The sequence below is a fragment of the Lipophrys pholis genome (genome assembly GCF_963383615.2).
Source record: "Lipophrys pholis genome assembly, chromosome: 3".
Lineage (NCBI taxonomy): Eukaryota > Metazoa > Chordata > Actinopteri > Blenniiformes > Blenniidae > Lipophrys > Lipophrys pholis.
The window spans coordinates 12,502,373-12,520,921 of record NC_137627.1 but is presented as its reverse complement, the minus strand read 5'-3'; the positions used below and the strand labels follow the sequence as shown (position 1 = coordinate 12,520,921).

General features: G+C 39.9%; 1 protein-coding gene across 1 annotated transcript in view; it reads left to right on the top strand.

Annotated features, from left to right (window-relative positions):
• Window positions 1–18,549, top strand: part of si (sucrase-isomaltase) — a gene marked incomplete at its 5' end in the record, with an annotated part of 62,493 nt that overhangs the window by 10,239 nt on the left and 33,705 nt on the right. Inside the window, 9 exon segments of the mRNA XM_080460505.1 lie at window positions 884–1,015; window positions 1,099–1,218; window positions 4,610–4,723; window positions 5,476–5,560; window positions 6,131–6,248; window positions 9,143–9,314; window positions 11,299–11,415; window positions 13,837–13,991; window positions 15,532–15,616. Of these exon segments, the coding sequence (XP_080316631.1) occupies window positions 884–1,015; window positions 1,099–1,218; window positions 4,610–4,723; window positions 5,476–5,560; window positions 6,131–6,248; window positions 9,143–9,314; window positions 11,299–11,415; window positions 13,837–13,991; window positions 15,532–15,616 (1,098 nt within the window).

The following is an 18,549-nucleotide window of genomic DNA, read 5'->3' as shown; positions in this document are numbered from 1 at the left end:
GGCAGTGCCTTCCGAACCATCTGCTCCATTGATATGAAGTAGACTTTGGCAGGCAACAGGCAGCCATAGTCAAGCATAAAGTCACACCCAGGTCAAAAATAGAATAAAATAGATAAAGACATACATTGTCCTCTCGAGGTTCAGCAACACATTAGCACATTGGTTTGCATTTCATTCACATCAGATCTTTGAAAATCCAGAAAAGGTAGACCAACAGACAAACTGAAACTCTTTGGAGGAGTAAAAATGTTTGACGTATGCACACAGGTGGAAACAAGAGTGGATTTATTCACGTTGTATTAAGACTGATTCTGAATCCATTACAGTCATATGAGTAGTAAATGGGATTTTCAGAGCGAGAAACCTTTTCAGCAATTTCCAATTAGGTTTTGAATATCTAATGACAATGGCAATGACAACATATCTGTTTTAAATAAACCTATTATGTTACTCATCCGCAATCCGTCCATCCACTTTCTTGACCACTTTGTCCAACTGGAGCTTGTGGAGTGCAAGACGCAATCCCAGCTGACTATGGAAAAAAAGGGGGTATGCCATAAATAGGTCACAAGTCCATCACGATTTAATTACATAGCAAAACAACCACATATACACACCAAGAGTAATTTGGAGAGAAAACTTAACTAGACTGGGGGAAATAAAGCTGAAACCTTGGAGAAACCTCATGCTCCCACAGGGAGAACATGCACATTCCACACAGAAAGGTGTGAGGTGGGAGTCCTAACCACCACCCTGCTGTTCTGCCCTTAATACAATCAACATAGCTTAATACATTAACCAATAATTGCAAAAGTATAAATACATAATAACAATAGTGTGGCCTGTTTCAAATGCAAATACACTTTTTTTTTGTCTTTTGCAGGAAATTCAATATACTGACATAGACTACATGGAGGATAAAAAAGATTTCACCTATGACAAACTGAAGTTCAGTGAGCTCCCTCAGTTTGCAGACTATCTCCATGAGAAAGGACAGAAATATATCCTCATCCTGGTAAGACGTACTTCATTGGTACCAATAACATATGACATATGGATTGAATTTCTTGTGTCACAAACTACTGTTTTTGTCCCCAGGACCCTGCCATAGCCACCAGTAGGAGACAAGGAAATGCTCCTTATGAGGCTTATGACCGTGGGACTGCAGCAGATGCTTGGGTCACTGAATCTGATGGGAAAACTCCTCTGTTAGGAGAGGTAAGATGGCTCTGCCTGCATATGAGAACACTGCAAAAAAAAAAAAAGGGCTGTGTCCTATCGGGCTTGAACCTAATTTTGTAAAAGTAATGGTAAACCACAGGTGTTAGACACACATTTCTCCTTTGTTTTTCATGGGTGAGTTATTTGTGATCAAATATAAATAGTTTAAACAACTCTTTGAAGTTGATTAGATCATTTCTTACAAAGTAAAGTCACATTAACCTTTATCACAACTTATTTTTCATAAGTTACTTTCTTTAATGGTTCACTTGTTCAGGAAGATTAATATGAAATTTTCTGGTTTGGACATTTTGGGACATGGACAGTCATGGTGTTTTTAAAACACTTTGGGAACACAGACTGAGGTATATCAATGAGGTCTATGAAGGCGTCTGCCAGCTCATTGTCACATGCTTTGAAAACTCAATCCAGGATCTTTTAGGACCAGGAGGTTTTATATATAGGTTTATATGACATATCTCACTGATTGTTATTCATATTCATTCATAGACAGCAGTTAGCAATGGAATGGTCGAAGTAGGAGTTTTAACCCAAGATTGTAAGTAAACGCTGTTCTGCAATAGACAGTGCTCCAACATTAGTTGCATTTATTTCTTGATCTAATATACCATAACCAGGCTTTACTACTACACTATTACATAACATTATCGTCAAAAACACAAAGTCACACTTGTGTTTTGTGGATGCATGATAGTAAAAGTATTAATAAGTTCTGAAGTCAGGCAGGTACTGCTGTATGTGCCTGCTGCCTTCAGGACCAAACTGAATTTCTGTTGATGGCTTTTACATGTATTTCCATTCAGTGTTGCAGCACAACAAGTCATGCAGCATAAATATATTCATTTGATAAGTCTATGCCCATGCATGCATGAATGGTTCTTCACAGCATCTATCAGACCAACTGATAATCTTTAATGGAAGTTCAAACCTGTGGTATGTCATTTTGATCTTTTTCCCCTGAGAGCACATACTTAAAATGCTCCCCCCCCTGCAGAGAGGATGGGAGGGGTGGGTAAAAGTATGTTGCACTCATGCTTTCATAGTGTTGCTTTTGATTATGCACATGATTAGGTCCAGTCCCAGTGCTAATCTCTTCTTCATGCTGTTTATAACAGGTCAAACACATATGCATTGATTCTGCATTAGTGTTTAATATTCAAATGTTCTGCATCACTGCATCACAGGTGTGTGTGTGTGTGTGTGTGTGTGTGTGTGTGTGTGTGCGTGCGTGCGTGCGTGCGTGCGTGCGTGCGTGCGTGCGTGCGTGCGTGCGTGCGTGCGTGCGTGCGTGCGTGCGTGCGTGTGAATGAAGAAGGTGGAAAAGAAAAGAGAAGAATAACATTATGCGTGTTCATCTATGTGTTTCCAATTCTCTAAATTAAAAGCTATTCTTGGCTGTTTGTGCTTTATGTCTGTGCACGCATGTGTGTGATTATAATTGATTCTAGTTTATTTCCATATGAATGTATGTGTCCTGGTTATGGAAATAGTAAGGTCTTTGCAAAACGACCTTTGCTGTTGCTGCTTCGTTAATAAAGGAGTCGCAGCGACAGGCTGGTATTTATTCTGCTTTTAAGATAGCTAATTGCTTGCAAAGATAAGGATAAAAGCTTTTCCTTTTGGCCCATATGTTCCAGGGTGTGAGTAAAATCATAGCGAGACCTCACTCACACATTTCTGTTCAGACCAGACGCAAAAATGGATGGGTGTAAACAAACCTGCAGGGAGAGGGGAAAAAAAAAAAAAGGACTCCATGTGGGTTTAAAGGTAGGGATGACAGACAGAAACATGGGCACAGGAAATGGTTGGTGCAGGAAGACAGACAGACACAAATAATAGATTAGAGTGAAACGCACTTGGAAGACAGACTGGCTGTCTTACTGAGTGGCACTGTGACAGGGACATCCACAGAAAGCCAGCCGGAGTGAGAGACAGGAGACAAAAAGACAGATTATTGGGTACACACAGTCAACAGGACAGATGAGAATGGAGGTAGAAAGACATTTCTGTAGAAGGAATAAGCAGAAAGACAGATGGAAACAGGCGTAAGAAAAGGAAGACAGATGGGTAACAACACAGATAGGCAGACTGACAGAAAAAAGAAATAGATGAAAAGATGAAGATAGGATGAGATATGCTGCTCCAAATTCCTGTGGATTTGTTGAAAATGCTTACCCTGTTGTCAACATTAGTGCACAGTCGGAGGTGACAAAATCACGACTTAAAGGAAGGAATGGCTTAGAAAGAGAGAAAGATGACATCTGCACAGGACTATCAATAAGCTCTGACCTTGGAGTTCTGACCACCTGCCAAAAACATCTGCCTATAAATCTGTGTGTGTGTGTGTGTGTGTGTGTGTGTGTGTGTGTGTGTGTGTGTGTGTGTGTGTGTGTGTGTGTGTGTGTGTGTGTGTGTGTGTGTGTGTGTGTGTGTGTGTGTGTCTGAGAGAGAGGTTGCGTGCGTGCTCACATGTGAACATGCATAAGCATGATTCATGTCTTTGCTTCAAACTGGGTTGTAAAGTTACTGCCAACGGAAGTAAAGGTAACAGATAGCTTGAGTGAGGCAACCTTGAGATTTAATATCTACAGTGTTCTACCGGAAGGTTCACGCACAGAAATGCACACACGGGGAAAAAAGAAAAAAAACTGACATTTTTTACAGCGTCACTTGTGGGGCACACTCGTTAATGCATTTCATTGAACCTTGCCATAACAACTAAGTGCTTTTCCTAAATGTGACCTCTCCGTACCAACCAGTGACCAACAGCCATGTAAACCTGCATTTTGGTGCCAACAAGGTAGTTGCAGGTTTTGCACACCACAAATACACACAGATTATCTGCCTTTTTCTATAGATTAATCTTTTTTTATTTTTTTTTAATACATGTCAATAAAGACTACTTATAACACACAGTCACATCTACAGATTTATAGTGTATTATTGATTTATCCTCTGCTCAGTTGCCCATCTCTTTATCTCCACTCTCCTATAAAATCTTTCCCTCCACCACAATTTTCTTCACCTTTTTTCTGCTCACGTCTCTTAGTTTTGCCAACAACTCCAACAGCATATTCCCTATGCAGCCGACCATCTGAGATAATTATGCCCTTTAATGCCCTGTTTGTAGACGATTGTAGCACGATGCCTTGCTTTGCAAATGACACACCGCAAAAAGCTTTAGAACTTATTGAAAAACATAAAGAACTCATATGTCACAAAAACCAGAAATATTGCTGTGCATGAATAAAACCTGAAGTGCAAACCGTAAACAGGGTATCACAAAGTAATGCCAAGCTATTTCTTTTAGGGTTTCATTCAAAGTGACTTTAAATAAATTGCTTTTTTTATACTCTCTACTTCTCAGGTGTGGCCCGGAGAGACTGTATTCCCAGATTATACCAGCCAAAAATGCATCGACTGGTGGGTTGATGAGTATGAACGATTCTCCAGGGAGATCAAACATGACGCCCTATGGATCGTAAGTCAGTCATGAATACATCAGCCAAATGTGTGTATTTACAAATCGTCCGATCAATCACAAGTGAATGCGCAATTGGTATTATCTTGCACAATTCATGAAGACACAAACTTTTTTTTTTTTGTTCAATGGCAATTCTTTAAAGACCAACAGGTTCAATAGAAATCTTAAGGAAAACCCAAGACCAAATAAGACTGAATTGCATTTCATTTTATTACGCTGATATTTTTTTTCAGGTGAAAATTTGATTCAATCATCAGTCAACTCTTTTCATACCATCTTTGCTAAATGCCAGTCACCATACTGATGATTATTACAACAAAATCACCTTCTGACAAGAAGGGAACAGTTTCCCAAGCTGAGAAGATTAACCAAAGATTACCTCAAATATGAGAGCCGCGACCCCTGCTTAAACTGTACTCTAGTACAAAGAAATGTATTCTTTTTAAAAAGAGTTATTTGAATTAATGTTAAAACTACTCAGCGTCTGTGGAGAACTTGTTACTTTCTCAGTGAAGGGCACACACTTAATTCAATTTATCTTTAAAAATATAATGTATGCGTTTAAATGAATGGTAGTAATTGCTATACAATGACAATCAATATATACCAAAGTATTACTTAGTTTCAGCAATGAGAATATTTGTAATTTGTTTTTTTATTTTGGACTGCTGAGCTTGTCCCAGACAGCTGTGAATGCCTGTTACAATCCAGTGTTTACAGTTGTGTTCCGCATGCTCATAACTATGCAGGACATGAATGAAGTGGCAAATTTCAAGAAAGGATCCACGGAGGGATGTAAGGACAACAACCTCAACTATCCTCCCTTCACTCCAAGTAAGATATATATATATATATATATATATATATGGATGCATCTCCAACATTTGTTAAAACCACATTCTTGGTCCCCTCTTTGCTTCCAAAACGTCTATAGTTCATGACAGCCTCACAATAGTAGCCCAAGGTTACGCTAATACAAGGCAACAGAGGATGTCAGCTTGCAGTACAAATACTGTGGAGAAGTTGATAAATTAGCCACAATAGCTCATGAAGTTCAGAGATAGAGGAAAACTCATCTAAACTAGTTGGTCCCTGGTGAAGAATTTTGAAAATGGCTCTTCTGCCATGTCTCTAATTCCGAATGTGTCCCAGACAGGATGATCATAACTGGAAAAGGCATGCTCCCTCGATGCCACCGTTTTTTATTGCACTCCTCCTTAGTCATCCTCTTCTTCCTTTGCAGACCGCTCTGTCATTTCCTCATCGTTCCCACATCCTATTGATATTATATATCAATGTCTCTCGCTCCCTCTCCAGCTCACCTCTTTGCGCACACTATTTTATTTGTATTCCCTCCATACCTCCTCACACCTAACTCCATCCTTCATCTTTCTCTTCCCCCAGAGATTCTGGACGAGGTGATGTACAGTAAGACTCTGTGTATGGACGCCAAGCAGGCCTGGGGGAACCACTATGATGTCCACAGTCTGTATGGCTACTCCATGGTGCTGGCCAGTGAAAAGTAAGTGAATCTGTAATCAGTGACGGGAGCGGTTTGGCCAGCTTGTGCTATGGAGGCCAACTTGCTGACACCCCTTCAGAGCAATGAGCCATTGGCAAACTCCAAATGCACTGTGCAGTGTGAAAATCAAGTGTTGTGGAATCGGAGGTTATTGAGCAATGGCCCTTAAACAGAATTATGGAGCTGACATGCAAAAGTGCAACAGTGAAATCTGTCTGTTCGGTGCAGTGAAGTGACTTATACCCCCCACCCCACACACACACACACACACACACACACACACACACACACACACACACACACACACACACACACACACACACACACACACACACACACACACTAAATCCTAGTCTGCGACTCCCACAGACCTATTGCAAGCTGGATCCCATGTGATAAGTGCAGAAATATGTTTTAACAAGCCCAGCTCCCAAGGTGCCTGAATGAATTTCTCATTTAGGTCTGCCACTGAAACAGTTTAAGGGCCCATTACGCACAGACCCACAAACCAGCGCCAATGCATGCATTTGCCATTATCACTGCAATTTGGGAATTCATGAAAGTATAGAAATTCAATAGCTAGAAGTACACACGTGTACATGCATGCACGCACGCGCGTCAAACCCAAACAACGTGTCTGTTACCTGCAGGTCCTTTGAGTTTACACATATAGTGTTGCCATGTGCATTGTTCATGTAAGTAGGACACAAGAGGTTCTGTATGTCCCATATTTAAGTTATGCTAATGGCTGTAATACTCATTAAGATACATTAACCATGCTACATAAAGTCTGCCTCACCCAGGTGACTTTGCTTAAGTGCTGTACAAATTATACAATGAGGCAGGTCTGGTTTTGAAAAAAAAAAAAGAAAAAAAAAAGGATATGCAAAGCAATACAGCATAATTTAAAAGTTCTCCCAAGCACAGCATTATTGGTCCTGCAAAGACAAAATTGTGCAGCCACAATAGTCAAATTACTATGTGCATGCTCAAAACTTGAATAAGGTACACATGAAACAAAGCCCATTTACCAGAAGTAGAAATAGGGTCTCCAAGTCCTTCAGCGGTCCTTACATATAATGGTAAAGTGTTATTGGTAGCCATGCATGCATGATGTGGATATGGGAAAATGCATTATCTTAAAAACAACATATACCTACACGACCAGTTTTTAGGCTGATGAAAAAGAACCACTTCTGACCCCAAATAAACAATTTGTATGCAAAGGCCTATTGTACCACTCATTAATATTGAAAATAATGTTTGAGGATCACAGAAATCTTTTTTCATATTCAATTTATGATTATTTTCATCACTCATCATTTTCTTATACTTTCATGTTCTTTATTTAATTATCAATTCAAAATCCATCCACATTATAGCAGTCATATCCCAGAGTAGTAATAGTTAAACGTCTCTCACAACCCGATGCTTATATTTACATCAATTCAATTTAATCATTTTTGCTGCTCGATGTCAAGGACTCAGTACTCGATAGACTTATGTGAAGCTACAAAGGGTGGCAACAACAAACAACAAATGCTCAGATTGCACTAATTAAATAAGTTTTGCGGGGCCGTTCACTTTTGATACTGCTGATGTATTCATTATGCCGGTCGCACTACTTTAAAATACCAATAAATATATACCTTCAGCATTTTCTGTTCATTCCACTTAGGCATTGTGAAAACATTTACAAAAGTAGGAAAAAAATAAAATAAACACTGGCTAAATTTTTTGGATTGCATACACATTTTTTTTTTTGTGCAAATTCAGCTATTCTGTATGTTTTACAGTTTGTTCCAACGCTATAGTAAAAATCTGTAACTGTGTCCATGTGAGGGCCTGGAGGCTTCTGCCCAAAACAGTAGACAACAAAACTGATGGAACTTAAGTTTCCAACTTGCTTCTTTTGTGTTTTCATTAAAGATGCACTTCAGCTTCTGTATCTTTTAATATATTCTGCAGCCACGGTATCTGATTCATCACTATGAGCCTTAAGATGTATCTCAGATGCCAATAAAAAAATCAATGTATAAGGCCACAGTAACCTTTCAGGTGTTACCCACCCCCACCCCTCCCCTCCCCTCTGAATATAGCCGCAGTGTTTCTCAATACTTTATTGGCATGACACAACTGTCAAAAAGATCTCACGGTATTCCACTACTTTTTGATCTCAGTGAGTTTTGACACACACATATTGACGACATTCCTCAAAGGGTATGTTATTAACTTCTCAAAACTGCAGTTGGCACTTTTACTGCAAAAATATGCACACGAAGCGGACAGCGCAATACTTGCTTACACACGGTAACGCGCACCGACACAAGTCTCCTCTCACAAAAGTGTGCACACGCACACACGGACACACGCGCACACACACGCACACGCACACACACACACACGCACACGCACACACACACACACACACACACACGCACGCACGCACACACGTGCACACAAATGTATCACAAGAGACTGAAATATAAGGTCTCAAAGCTGCCTTGCTGAGTCACTCTTGCAGTAATAAAGCCAGCTCATCCTTTTTGTCTCCTTTCTTACTCCCTACATCTATTTTTATTCTCCCTCCTTCCACTAATTAAAATGTATTATTGGCAGGAGACACAATTTGTAAACATCATCAGGGCTTTGTATTGTCATAAAAATCAATGCTGCATTGACTGCCCTCAAGCCAAATAATACTGTACAGTAAAGAAGAAAAAGTCTGGACATGACCTTTTGTAATCTTCCTTTATCCTTCTTGAATGGTGATTCTGTGAACAATTATATATGTGGATTTAAAGCATGACTCTCATGTGTGCATGCCCATTTTGCCCCTTTGTCGTTTTTCATGATCTTGGTTATCAGCGTGTTTTCTCATCTCCATCCCACAGAGCTCTGGAGCGAGTGTTTGAACAAAACCGTACCCTGATGTTGACCAGGTCCTCATTTCCAGGTGTGGGAAAATATTCAGGTCACTGGCTGGGAGACAATGGTGCCAACTGGAATGACATCAAATGGGCCATCACTGGCATGCTTGAGTTTGGGCTCTTTGGAATTCCCTATGTGAGTAGCAAATCTTCACAGGGGTTCAAATACAGTCCATACTACTGATACTACTACATATACTGTTAACATGATGCTGAGGCAGGTTTCGTCATTAAATTACAGATTTAAATACGCTCATAAAACAACATTAACATTACAATCTGGAGCCCATTCAATAATTTTCATTCAGCAAGACAAATGTAATGTTGTGTTTCAGCTTTCTTATCAATGTGGTTTTCAAGTGTGGCGTCACATTGGTAATTTCTTTCATTATTTAAATATCCTCAATTCTGTGATCTACCGATAACAAAGCCATGGCTTGTTTAATCACATGGGTATGTTTATGGAGACCTTGGAATTTCTACCTCTGTAGAAATCTCTTTACAATGGGCAGTTGCACACACCAAAATCAGACAAGACACAGTTTTATGACATATCAGCTAATTGACTAAATAAAGCATCAAGCTTTTAAATAATGTGTTAGATCCATATTTGAACATTATGTCCCGGTGATCTTTATGGCTGCACATTTTCAAATCCACTTTTCTACAATATCAAAGTCCTCTGTCAAATTCCCTGTCCATGTGCACCATCCAATGATGTTTCCTTCTGCAGAATTAAATGAAAGGTAAGTCATTCAGTTCCTAGACAACCCCGGACAATCACCCTTACATGAATCCATACTTATGGACTAGTTGGAGTCACTAATTGTCCAATAACCGTCACACATTTTGAGATTTTGGGAATAAGCCAAAGTACCTGGAGAAAACCTGCACAGGGAGAACATCCAAACTCCACACAAGTAGGCCAAGGTTTGAAAACTAACTTGAATCGCCCAGCTGTAAAGCAAGAGAGCTAACTGTGGATAATTGGTCACATTCAACCGTTTTCTGTGATGTGGGAAACTTGGAAAAAGAATGTATTACTGCTTTACACAATACGCTGATGCCTGCAGGTATTTGTAAGAAAGCCTTTGGGTACATAGATCATTTGCATCATACAATGCGTGTTTCTCTATTTTTAAAGAGGATACAGCCGCTAATTGAGATTTATATTAAGACATACAGTACGTAGAAAGGTACATGGGCAGGCAAAGAAACTGTGCTTTAGATTCATTATTATGCCGGGAAGAACCCCAGTTGTCTTTGCAGGAACAACATCCAGTTAAAAAATAAATAAATGCTTGAAAATGCATGCTGCTAGTCAGTGCCAAAGTACACTCTATACTGTGTACTTGCATGTGTGTGCCTCGAGAGCACAGAGTGCAAACGGCGGTGAGAAAACAACAGGGAATTGAATGCACACACAAACACCCCGACACACATAAACACATGCACACTCCCCAGTAGCGCACATCAGGTGGCTTTATAGATGCCAACTTCTCCTGGCGGGAGTGTGTCAAGCTAATTTCTGGTTCTTCAGGATACACACAGAAAAGCTCGCCCCAACACAGACAGAGAAAAAAGGGGAAATGGGATTTGGATCGATTCCCTCCCATTGAGTCTCTTGTAAAATATGGCCAGTAGTAAACAATAGAAAGCAAGCAGTCTCTGTGGACTGGCCTTTGACTGAAGTCCCTTTCTTTTATTCTATTGAGCAATTAATGTAAATAAAGATTACTGCCTACGGCTATTGCCTGCCAGCAAATCTTGACTGAACTGAGCCAACACCATGAATGACATCTTTAACCACAAATATGTGGCCAGATATCACAATGGTGCCCTTTCTCTTCAATTTTAAGCAACTGCAGAGGATTTGTTGACTTTGTGTTTATTTTATTTTTTTCTCTGAAGGTAGATTGACATTTACTATCTAGTGATATGATATTTTATTTTCAATATCCCCAACTGTAATACTCAGCACTCCCTGGTCCCCAGGTCCGTCAAATGCCATTTCAGCTTTGTGTTTCCGGCACAACAATATTCATACATTCAGGACATTGGTAGATATATGCTGTAGGTACTGGCTAAATGTCAACCTCTCATTCCCTGATATGTCTCAGATTGGAGCTGACATCTGTGGATTCTTTGATGACTCCAGTGAAGAGTTGTGTCGCCGCTGGATGCAGGTGGGGGCTTTCTACCCCTTCAGCCGGAACCATAACGCCCAGGGCTACAAGGTAATGTTATTTTATGTCCAGCAATTCTCACATTAAAGTGGTAAATCTTTGTATTTTAATCACTGTTAAGTCGAAAATACTCCAGGGTATGTCCTCAATAATTTAAACATAGTTCAGTAATAAATGGTTATCACACTAGAGCAAGAACAAGTACATTATTGATCACTGACATTTGATCTGACACTGCTAAAGGTATCATATGTAATTCAGTTTTAGTTGAAGCTTTCAAAAAATAATACCTACAGTTTGATAGACTATTACTGCAGTTATTCCAAAAAATGTCTGATATTTCAGACCAAAGGTAGAAAGTTACCCACCTAACTTGCCTAGTAATGACTCGTTCTATTAAAAAAAAAAATGGTTTAGTGAGTCAGTCCAGGGCAAAATGATTCTTAGTTCACAAACACAGGACAAAGTGAATGTTGACACTGTTAAATGCAGCAGTTAATAAGATGATGGATGAAACTCTTGTCAACTTCACAAACTAAGAACTGACTAAACCTAAAGCCTGAAGTGTAACAGAGGTCAGAAGCTAGACAAAGCACCTGGTGCTCAAAAAAGTCGAACTTATAGCATTTGATGAAACAAAAACTCTGAGTTGTAGTAAATTACTGGGACACAACTATAATGCACCATATACAGCAAATACTCAGCCACCACATTGTAAAACAATTATCTGCCTTCATGCGCACAGTTCCTTTCAAAATCTGAGTCAGCGCATCTTTAGATACTGTATAGTGATATTGATTTGCCTACGACCGCATCCTTGAGGGATTGCGTGGTCAGTTTTGATTCATTTCAATCCAGGTTTATTTAGATAGAGCCAACAAAATTGTCATCTTGCACCAATCACATTACAATAAAATAGAGTGAGAAACTCCAACAGGCTTGCATGGGCAAGAACAGGTGACAGCGGAGAAGAATAACATCCCATTTAAAATAAATAAAACCGTCATCGAAACCAGATTTTCTCTGCACCCAGTACTTTTGAATTACATCATGTAGACACATGCTTTAAATATATCCTTTGAAATGTTCACAGAAGTTCCCCACAATGTCAAAATGTATTAAATATTCGGTTATCGTTGACAAAGACCGAGATGAAGCCCAAAGGTTATAGAAAATCCTTCGGTTTTGCAAACATCCTTGCATTTATTAGCACAACTACAATAAGTAAATTTTACAAAAGATGGCAAACATTGTAACCTGCTGACTGCATCGCCATGAAGCAAAGTAATGCCAGGAGCTCTTGCCACACCACGCGGAGGTTTTCAAGTAATAGGTAGAAAACCCCTGAGAGGGAAAGGAATTTAGTTTCAGTCAGGATTGTTACTCCGTTGTTTTGAACCAGATATTCCAAAAACCTCTCTCAATAGGTGTGACAAATATGCTGATAATAACGCAGCTATACTGATGTTTATGTTTGTCTTTGAAAGCGCAGCCTAAATTTAAACTTTAGATTTAAATGTCATAACATTGGCTTAATGTCACTGAGAGACACAGGAAAGGCGCCTGCTGAGCCCAGAACCGTGTTTATATTGCTGCGGAGCTATTTTTGTAGATGAACACAAATAACTTGAGAGAAAAGTCAGTCTACGGCATTGAATAGCGTGAAAATTGATGCTCTCACAACATTCTTCATGTGACATTTTCATACTCTGCTCATCACTGCTTCAAAAATAGCTGCGGCGAGGTGGGGCGGATGTGAGTGAGGGGCCATGGAGAGTGTGTGTGTGTGTGTTTGTGGGTGTGTGTGTGTGTGTGTGTGTGTGTGTGTGTGTGTGTGTGTGTGTGTGTGTGTGGATGTGCATCTTAGAAGAGAGCAATGGGGAGGAGGAAGTATTTTCTTGAGAACAGGGACGTGATGATGATGATAATGAATTTAACGTGCGGTTCCCACTAAATGAGACGGCGAACGTGTGACCTTTGGTTTGCCCTAATCATGACACTCATCACACGCCCATACAGGCTCGTCCAAACACATAAAAACACAAACAGACACACACAAGCCCGAGTGTACGTATACACACAGAACACACACTGACGAGTTCTCTTCAAAGTCTGAGTGGCGCTGAGGGCATAACTGATTAGCCAGACGAGAGGAGCACGGACTGTTAGTGTCTAATCACCCTCTCACTCACCGCTTTCATGGAAATTAAGTCATACCTTTATTTCCTTTTTTTGGCCTTTTTCTATGCAGCCCCCTTATTTTATAATAGTCATATACAGAGCTAATTCCTGTTCTATATGACAAAGGTAATTAATAATCTAATATAATCTTTGAAAATGAAGTAGTTCCTTTTTATTTCTTCATTCCACCTGTCCCATCAGGTTCCTTCTGTCGTCCTTCCATTCCCGTCATGTTTTATTTCTCAGTGTCGAGAATTCATTTTTGACATTTGTCCATGTCTCTGTCTCCAGGACCAGGATCCAGCTTCTTACGGTCCTGAATCAACACTCCTGAGGTCGTCTAAGCATTATCTGAACATACGCTACACACTCCTTCCCTACCTCTACACGCTCTTCTACAAGGCTCACACCACAGGGGAAACTGTTGTACGTCCCATTATGCACGAGTAAGTCATTCATGTTCTTGGATCCTTTCGATCGCAAAACCACACCATAGCAGAATTGTATGTTTATCGACAGTACATCAAAACGGAGGACAGCTAAAGATTAGCAGTGTGTCGGTTATGGAAATGATATTATGGATTTTATGGAGTCAACCTTTGTACACGCGTTTAACATGAATCGGACAGCATTATTTGTTTTACTAATTGTTTTCTACAGTGCAACACACCCTTTTTTTTAATTCAAGTTGTGAAATTATAGTTACAAAAAAGATTGGTGTACATGTTCTGAAAACGATCACAATTCTTCATCATCACAAACCGAACATTAGGCAAGCGACGGTATGTAACTCCCTGGCATTGGAATCAAATGAATGGAAGTCCTACAAGCAAACCAGCATTACGGTGAATCAATATCTTGTCATTAGATCCGGACAGAGTGTTTCCAGTCAGGGCCACCATGTGGATGTAAAGCACACATTCATTATGTACCTAATCTTTAGTCTACTTCTCCAAAATGACTTTCACAAGCAATGTCAGGTGAAGAGTAGCAGCCAATCAAGTTGACGAAAATTCAATGAAAATAAACACCAAGTGAATTTAAAGACTGCAAAGTAGATGATGTAAACCCGTCATGCTTTTGGATGGATTTTGGCCACTCCTCAACACACACACTAAAAAAAAAGCAGCTGAAATTACATATTCATCGTCCAGTTAGAGGGGTTCACAGATGGTCTTTGCCATGGTCGTGTTTGATATGATCAGGCTCTCTTTGGTCAAGATGATTGTCAGAAACTCAGGTTGTTTCACATGAAGGTAAACATTCTGGATTATTTTTAATTTAATTATTCTTGCATCATTGTCAAACCTTTGAGCATTTTCCACATTCAATTCTGTGGAGCTGGATGTCATGTCGGCAAGGTTTCCAGTTTATGAAATCCCTACTCACACAGTGTTGCAAGTAATAAACTCTTAATACTGCTCAAACACAAAGTCTGCGGGAGATCTTACATTAAACATCAGCCGCGCAGCTTTAAAAAGCCTATCAACATAAAATAAAACAAAAAAAAAAAAAAAAACATAAGAAGGACTTGACTAAAGCATTAAACTAAAATAGCTGTAAAAAAAAACAAACAAACATAATAACTTATCTTGAATAGTTCTTTTCAAGAAGAAAAATAATAATTATGAGAAGAGTCAACATAGTTGAGCAATTCGGTTTTTTAAATTATAAGTTATTCGAGTGTGTAATTGTGTACTTGTAATTATGGCTTTGATAAATAGCATTGAAATACAATAAGAAAATAAAATATTTGTTTGACTGAAAGAATAAAATCAAAATCAAAAAGTTATGAGGACATTGCAGTCATTTTTTTGTACGAATACTCTCATACTGCCACGTAACTACAACATGTCAGACCTATTTTGGCTCGAGACATACCGAGCAAGAGAATGAAGGTTTTACAAAAAGCCTATTTTACTCATGAAATATGTGTTACAGCTAATACCTATTTATGTATTTAATACGCTTCTTTTTGTGATCCAGGTTCTACCTCAACAGCGCTGCCTTGAATATTGACAGACAGTTTCTCTGGGGAAAATACCTGCTCATCACACCTGTACTCGAACCGGTCAGTTAACACTCACACAACCATGCACTCGTCATGCAAATTCAAAATATACCCAAACGATACGTATCCAAACATCCAAATATGTATTCATTAAAAAGAAATAAATAAATAAAGGTTGTACAGATGAGGTCATCAGCTACTCTCTCACATGTCCATGCAACCACACGCACACACAGCCTGAACCTCCACTGGGAAAACATGACATGGGATTTTCTTTGTTTCCCTCCCCTCCTCTCATCCCTTTTTCTTCTCTCTTTCATATCCTCCCCCTTTTCTCAGCTCTAATGAGAGCACTGACCTCATTACTAGCAGATTAGAAGAGTAGATAGAAGTGTGTTAGTGCATTTGTTTCAGTGTGTGTGTGTGTGCGTGTGTGCGTGTAGCTGTGTGAGTGTGTCTATGTGAATGCGCGTGCATATGTATTCGTGCATATGCAGTGTTTGCGGTCATGTCAAAGTGGCCTGAATAATGAGCAATTTAGCATGGTCTCTTGTGTATTACAGAATAGTGGAAAAAGAAATGGATTCATTGTGGGGCCGTGGATAATGTAACTTCAATCAGTGTGATTGTTAAGGAAAAAAAAAAAAAAAGACTCCCGGGACTTGGTCGTTTTATATTTGAGAGTCACCTGGAATACAATCCAACTTTGTTGTCTGTCCATACGGATGTCCGTGTACTCGCCATTGTTCATGTTTATCAGGTATTGTTCTCTGCGTGCATGTGTGTGTTATTTATATTACAGAATCAAACTACCGCTCCCACTAGTGTCCTGGCGTGCTCACTACATTGTTTCCAGTGCGTCTACGGTTTCCGTGTAAACGGACGTCATTTAAAAATGTTGCCGTGTAAAAGTGAAAGTTTTTTAAAATGAAAACCCCCCAAAAAACAATGCATTTTTACTTGAATCAAATGTCTCATAATTTGTGTGTTTGGAACTTATTACAACTATGGCCACCCGCTGGTATAGACCATGGTCAAAAAGTTCCAATGAACTTGTAAAGTTCGTCTCTAAGCGTAAAAAAAATCATGATGTTGATTTTGAAGGTGAACAAAATCCCACAAAGGAGAAAACACTTGATAAACACTATGGGGATTGGGTAACCATGCTGGTATTGTGTGTTGTTGGCATTATAAAAAACAAACAAAAAAAAAACACTTTGCGCAGAGCAAGACATCGACTTCAACCTGACACTCACAAACCATGAATACAACTCTGACTTAATGCATCGTGGAGCTGTGTGGCAGCACTGTGGTTGGAACCAGCAAACGCAGTTGGAAGGAAAATAGAAAATAATGATGGATTTTTTTTATTTATTTATTTTTTCATTTATCCTTGACTTATTTTGAATCTGAAATCATGCCAGCCAACTTATTTTACTTTGTGAGCTATGGCGTAACAAACTTCTTGTTTGTGGATTTCAGGTTTAACCAGAAGCACCGCGCTTCCAAATCAATACTGACAAGACCCCTCGACAGAATATACTACCTAATGCCTTCTGCATACTGAAGTTTATGTCGAGGAAATGCTCCCAGAAACAGAAATCGGTATCTGATGGAATTAGTGCAACAGTAACACTTGCACTATCATTACCTGAAACCAACTGTATAATTAAAAAAAAATTTTGTGATATATTCAAACTATGGTTTTCAAAGTGTGAGGTGGGCCTCCTCACCCATAGTTGGCAGGAATTAACTTCAGTGCTCGAAACAACTCCGAGCATGATAAGCAGTATCGAAGATGGTCGACGGATAAAGTGAAATAAAATAAATCCGAGGGTCATTGGGATGCTTTTCATCTGCGTTTTCTTGTATAACTACAATGCATAAGAGGACATACTTGTGAGCCGGACCAGCCAATGACAATTATATATTGCAATGTCAAAAACACTACAAAGTGCATGAGCAACAACAACAACAAAAAAAAGATTTATGGAGTTCATCGTCACACACTTTCAAACAAATGTGCTATGGAGAACATCGATAGGAAGGAGCACGTTGTAGCACACCGATGTCAACTCTCAAAACATTTGGTTCTTCTGCTTCGCAACTCTTTGAGGGTGAATATTTACCTCACCCACCAGGCACTGAGCTGCTCTGTAGTGTTATGGTTTAAGGCCAGAGTGCAGGCTGCACGTTCCGAATGTGTCATACTCTCAAGGGCTGCATAAAGAGATAGTGTCAACTGCTTGAGTAGGGTCATCGGGTGATCTTTAACAACCCTTGACAACCTACTTTCACTTTATTTATTTATTTTTTTTGTTGCTCTCATCTCTCCCAGCCGATCCATCTATGTCTCCGTCCGCCTGCCTCCCCTTTCTCTAATGATGCTGTTGCACTACCATTCAGATCAGTTGATGCTTTAACCTTGATCTCTGTGATAAACTGGGGAGATCTCCTGCTCTCTTTTGCTCGCTCTCTCCCTCCCTCCAGTCTTCATCCATACTTCCACACTCCCTCCTCACGCCCATTACTTCGTTTTCTTTTTTGCTGATACTTTCATCAAACGTTGGCTCCCTCATCTAATCTGCATTCTCTTAATCAGCTGCTGTCAACTCATCCTTATGATCCCATTTCATTTCATCCCGTCTGTCCTTCAGTCTTCCTACCCCCCCCCCCCCCCCCCCCCCCCCCAACCCCCACCCCACCTCTCCATGGCACTTGCTGCCCCTCTTATCTATCTCAGCTACCATCTGATCATTCTGCCAGTATGAATCTTTGGCCCACCTGATCAAATCTTACCTTATGGCTAACGGAGCTTCAGTACTCCAAATGAGGATACAGGCCTCATGCCTTGTCCCCCTCAATCACAGTTAGCAGCCATGCTAAGTCCTGCGGTCCCTTCCCATTAGTCAGCACGGTGAGTGATAGGCGCCGCGAGCAAATCAGACACCAGAAAACGAGGTGGAGGGGGAGCGTCCGTTTCCCCAGGCTGT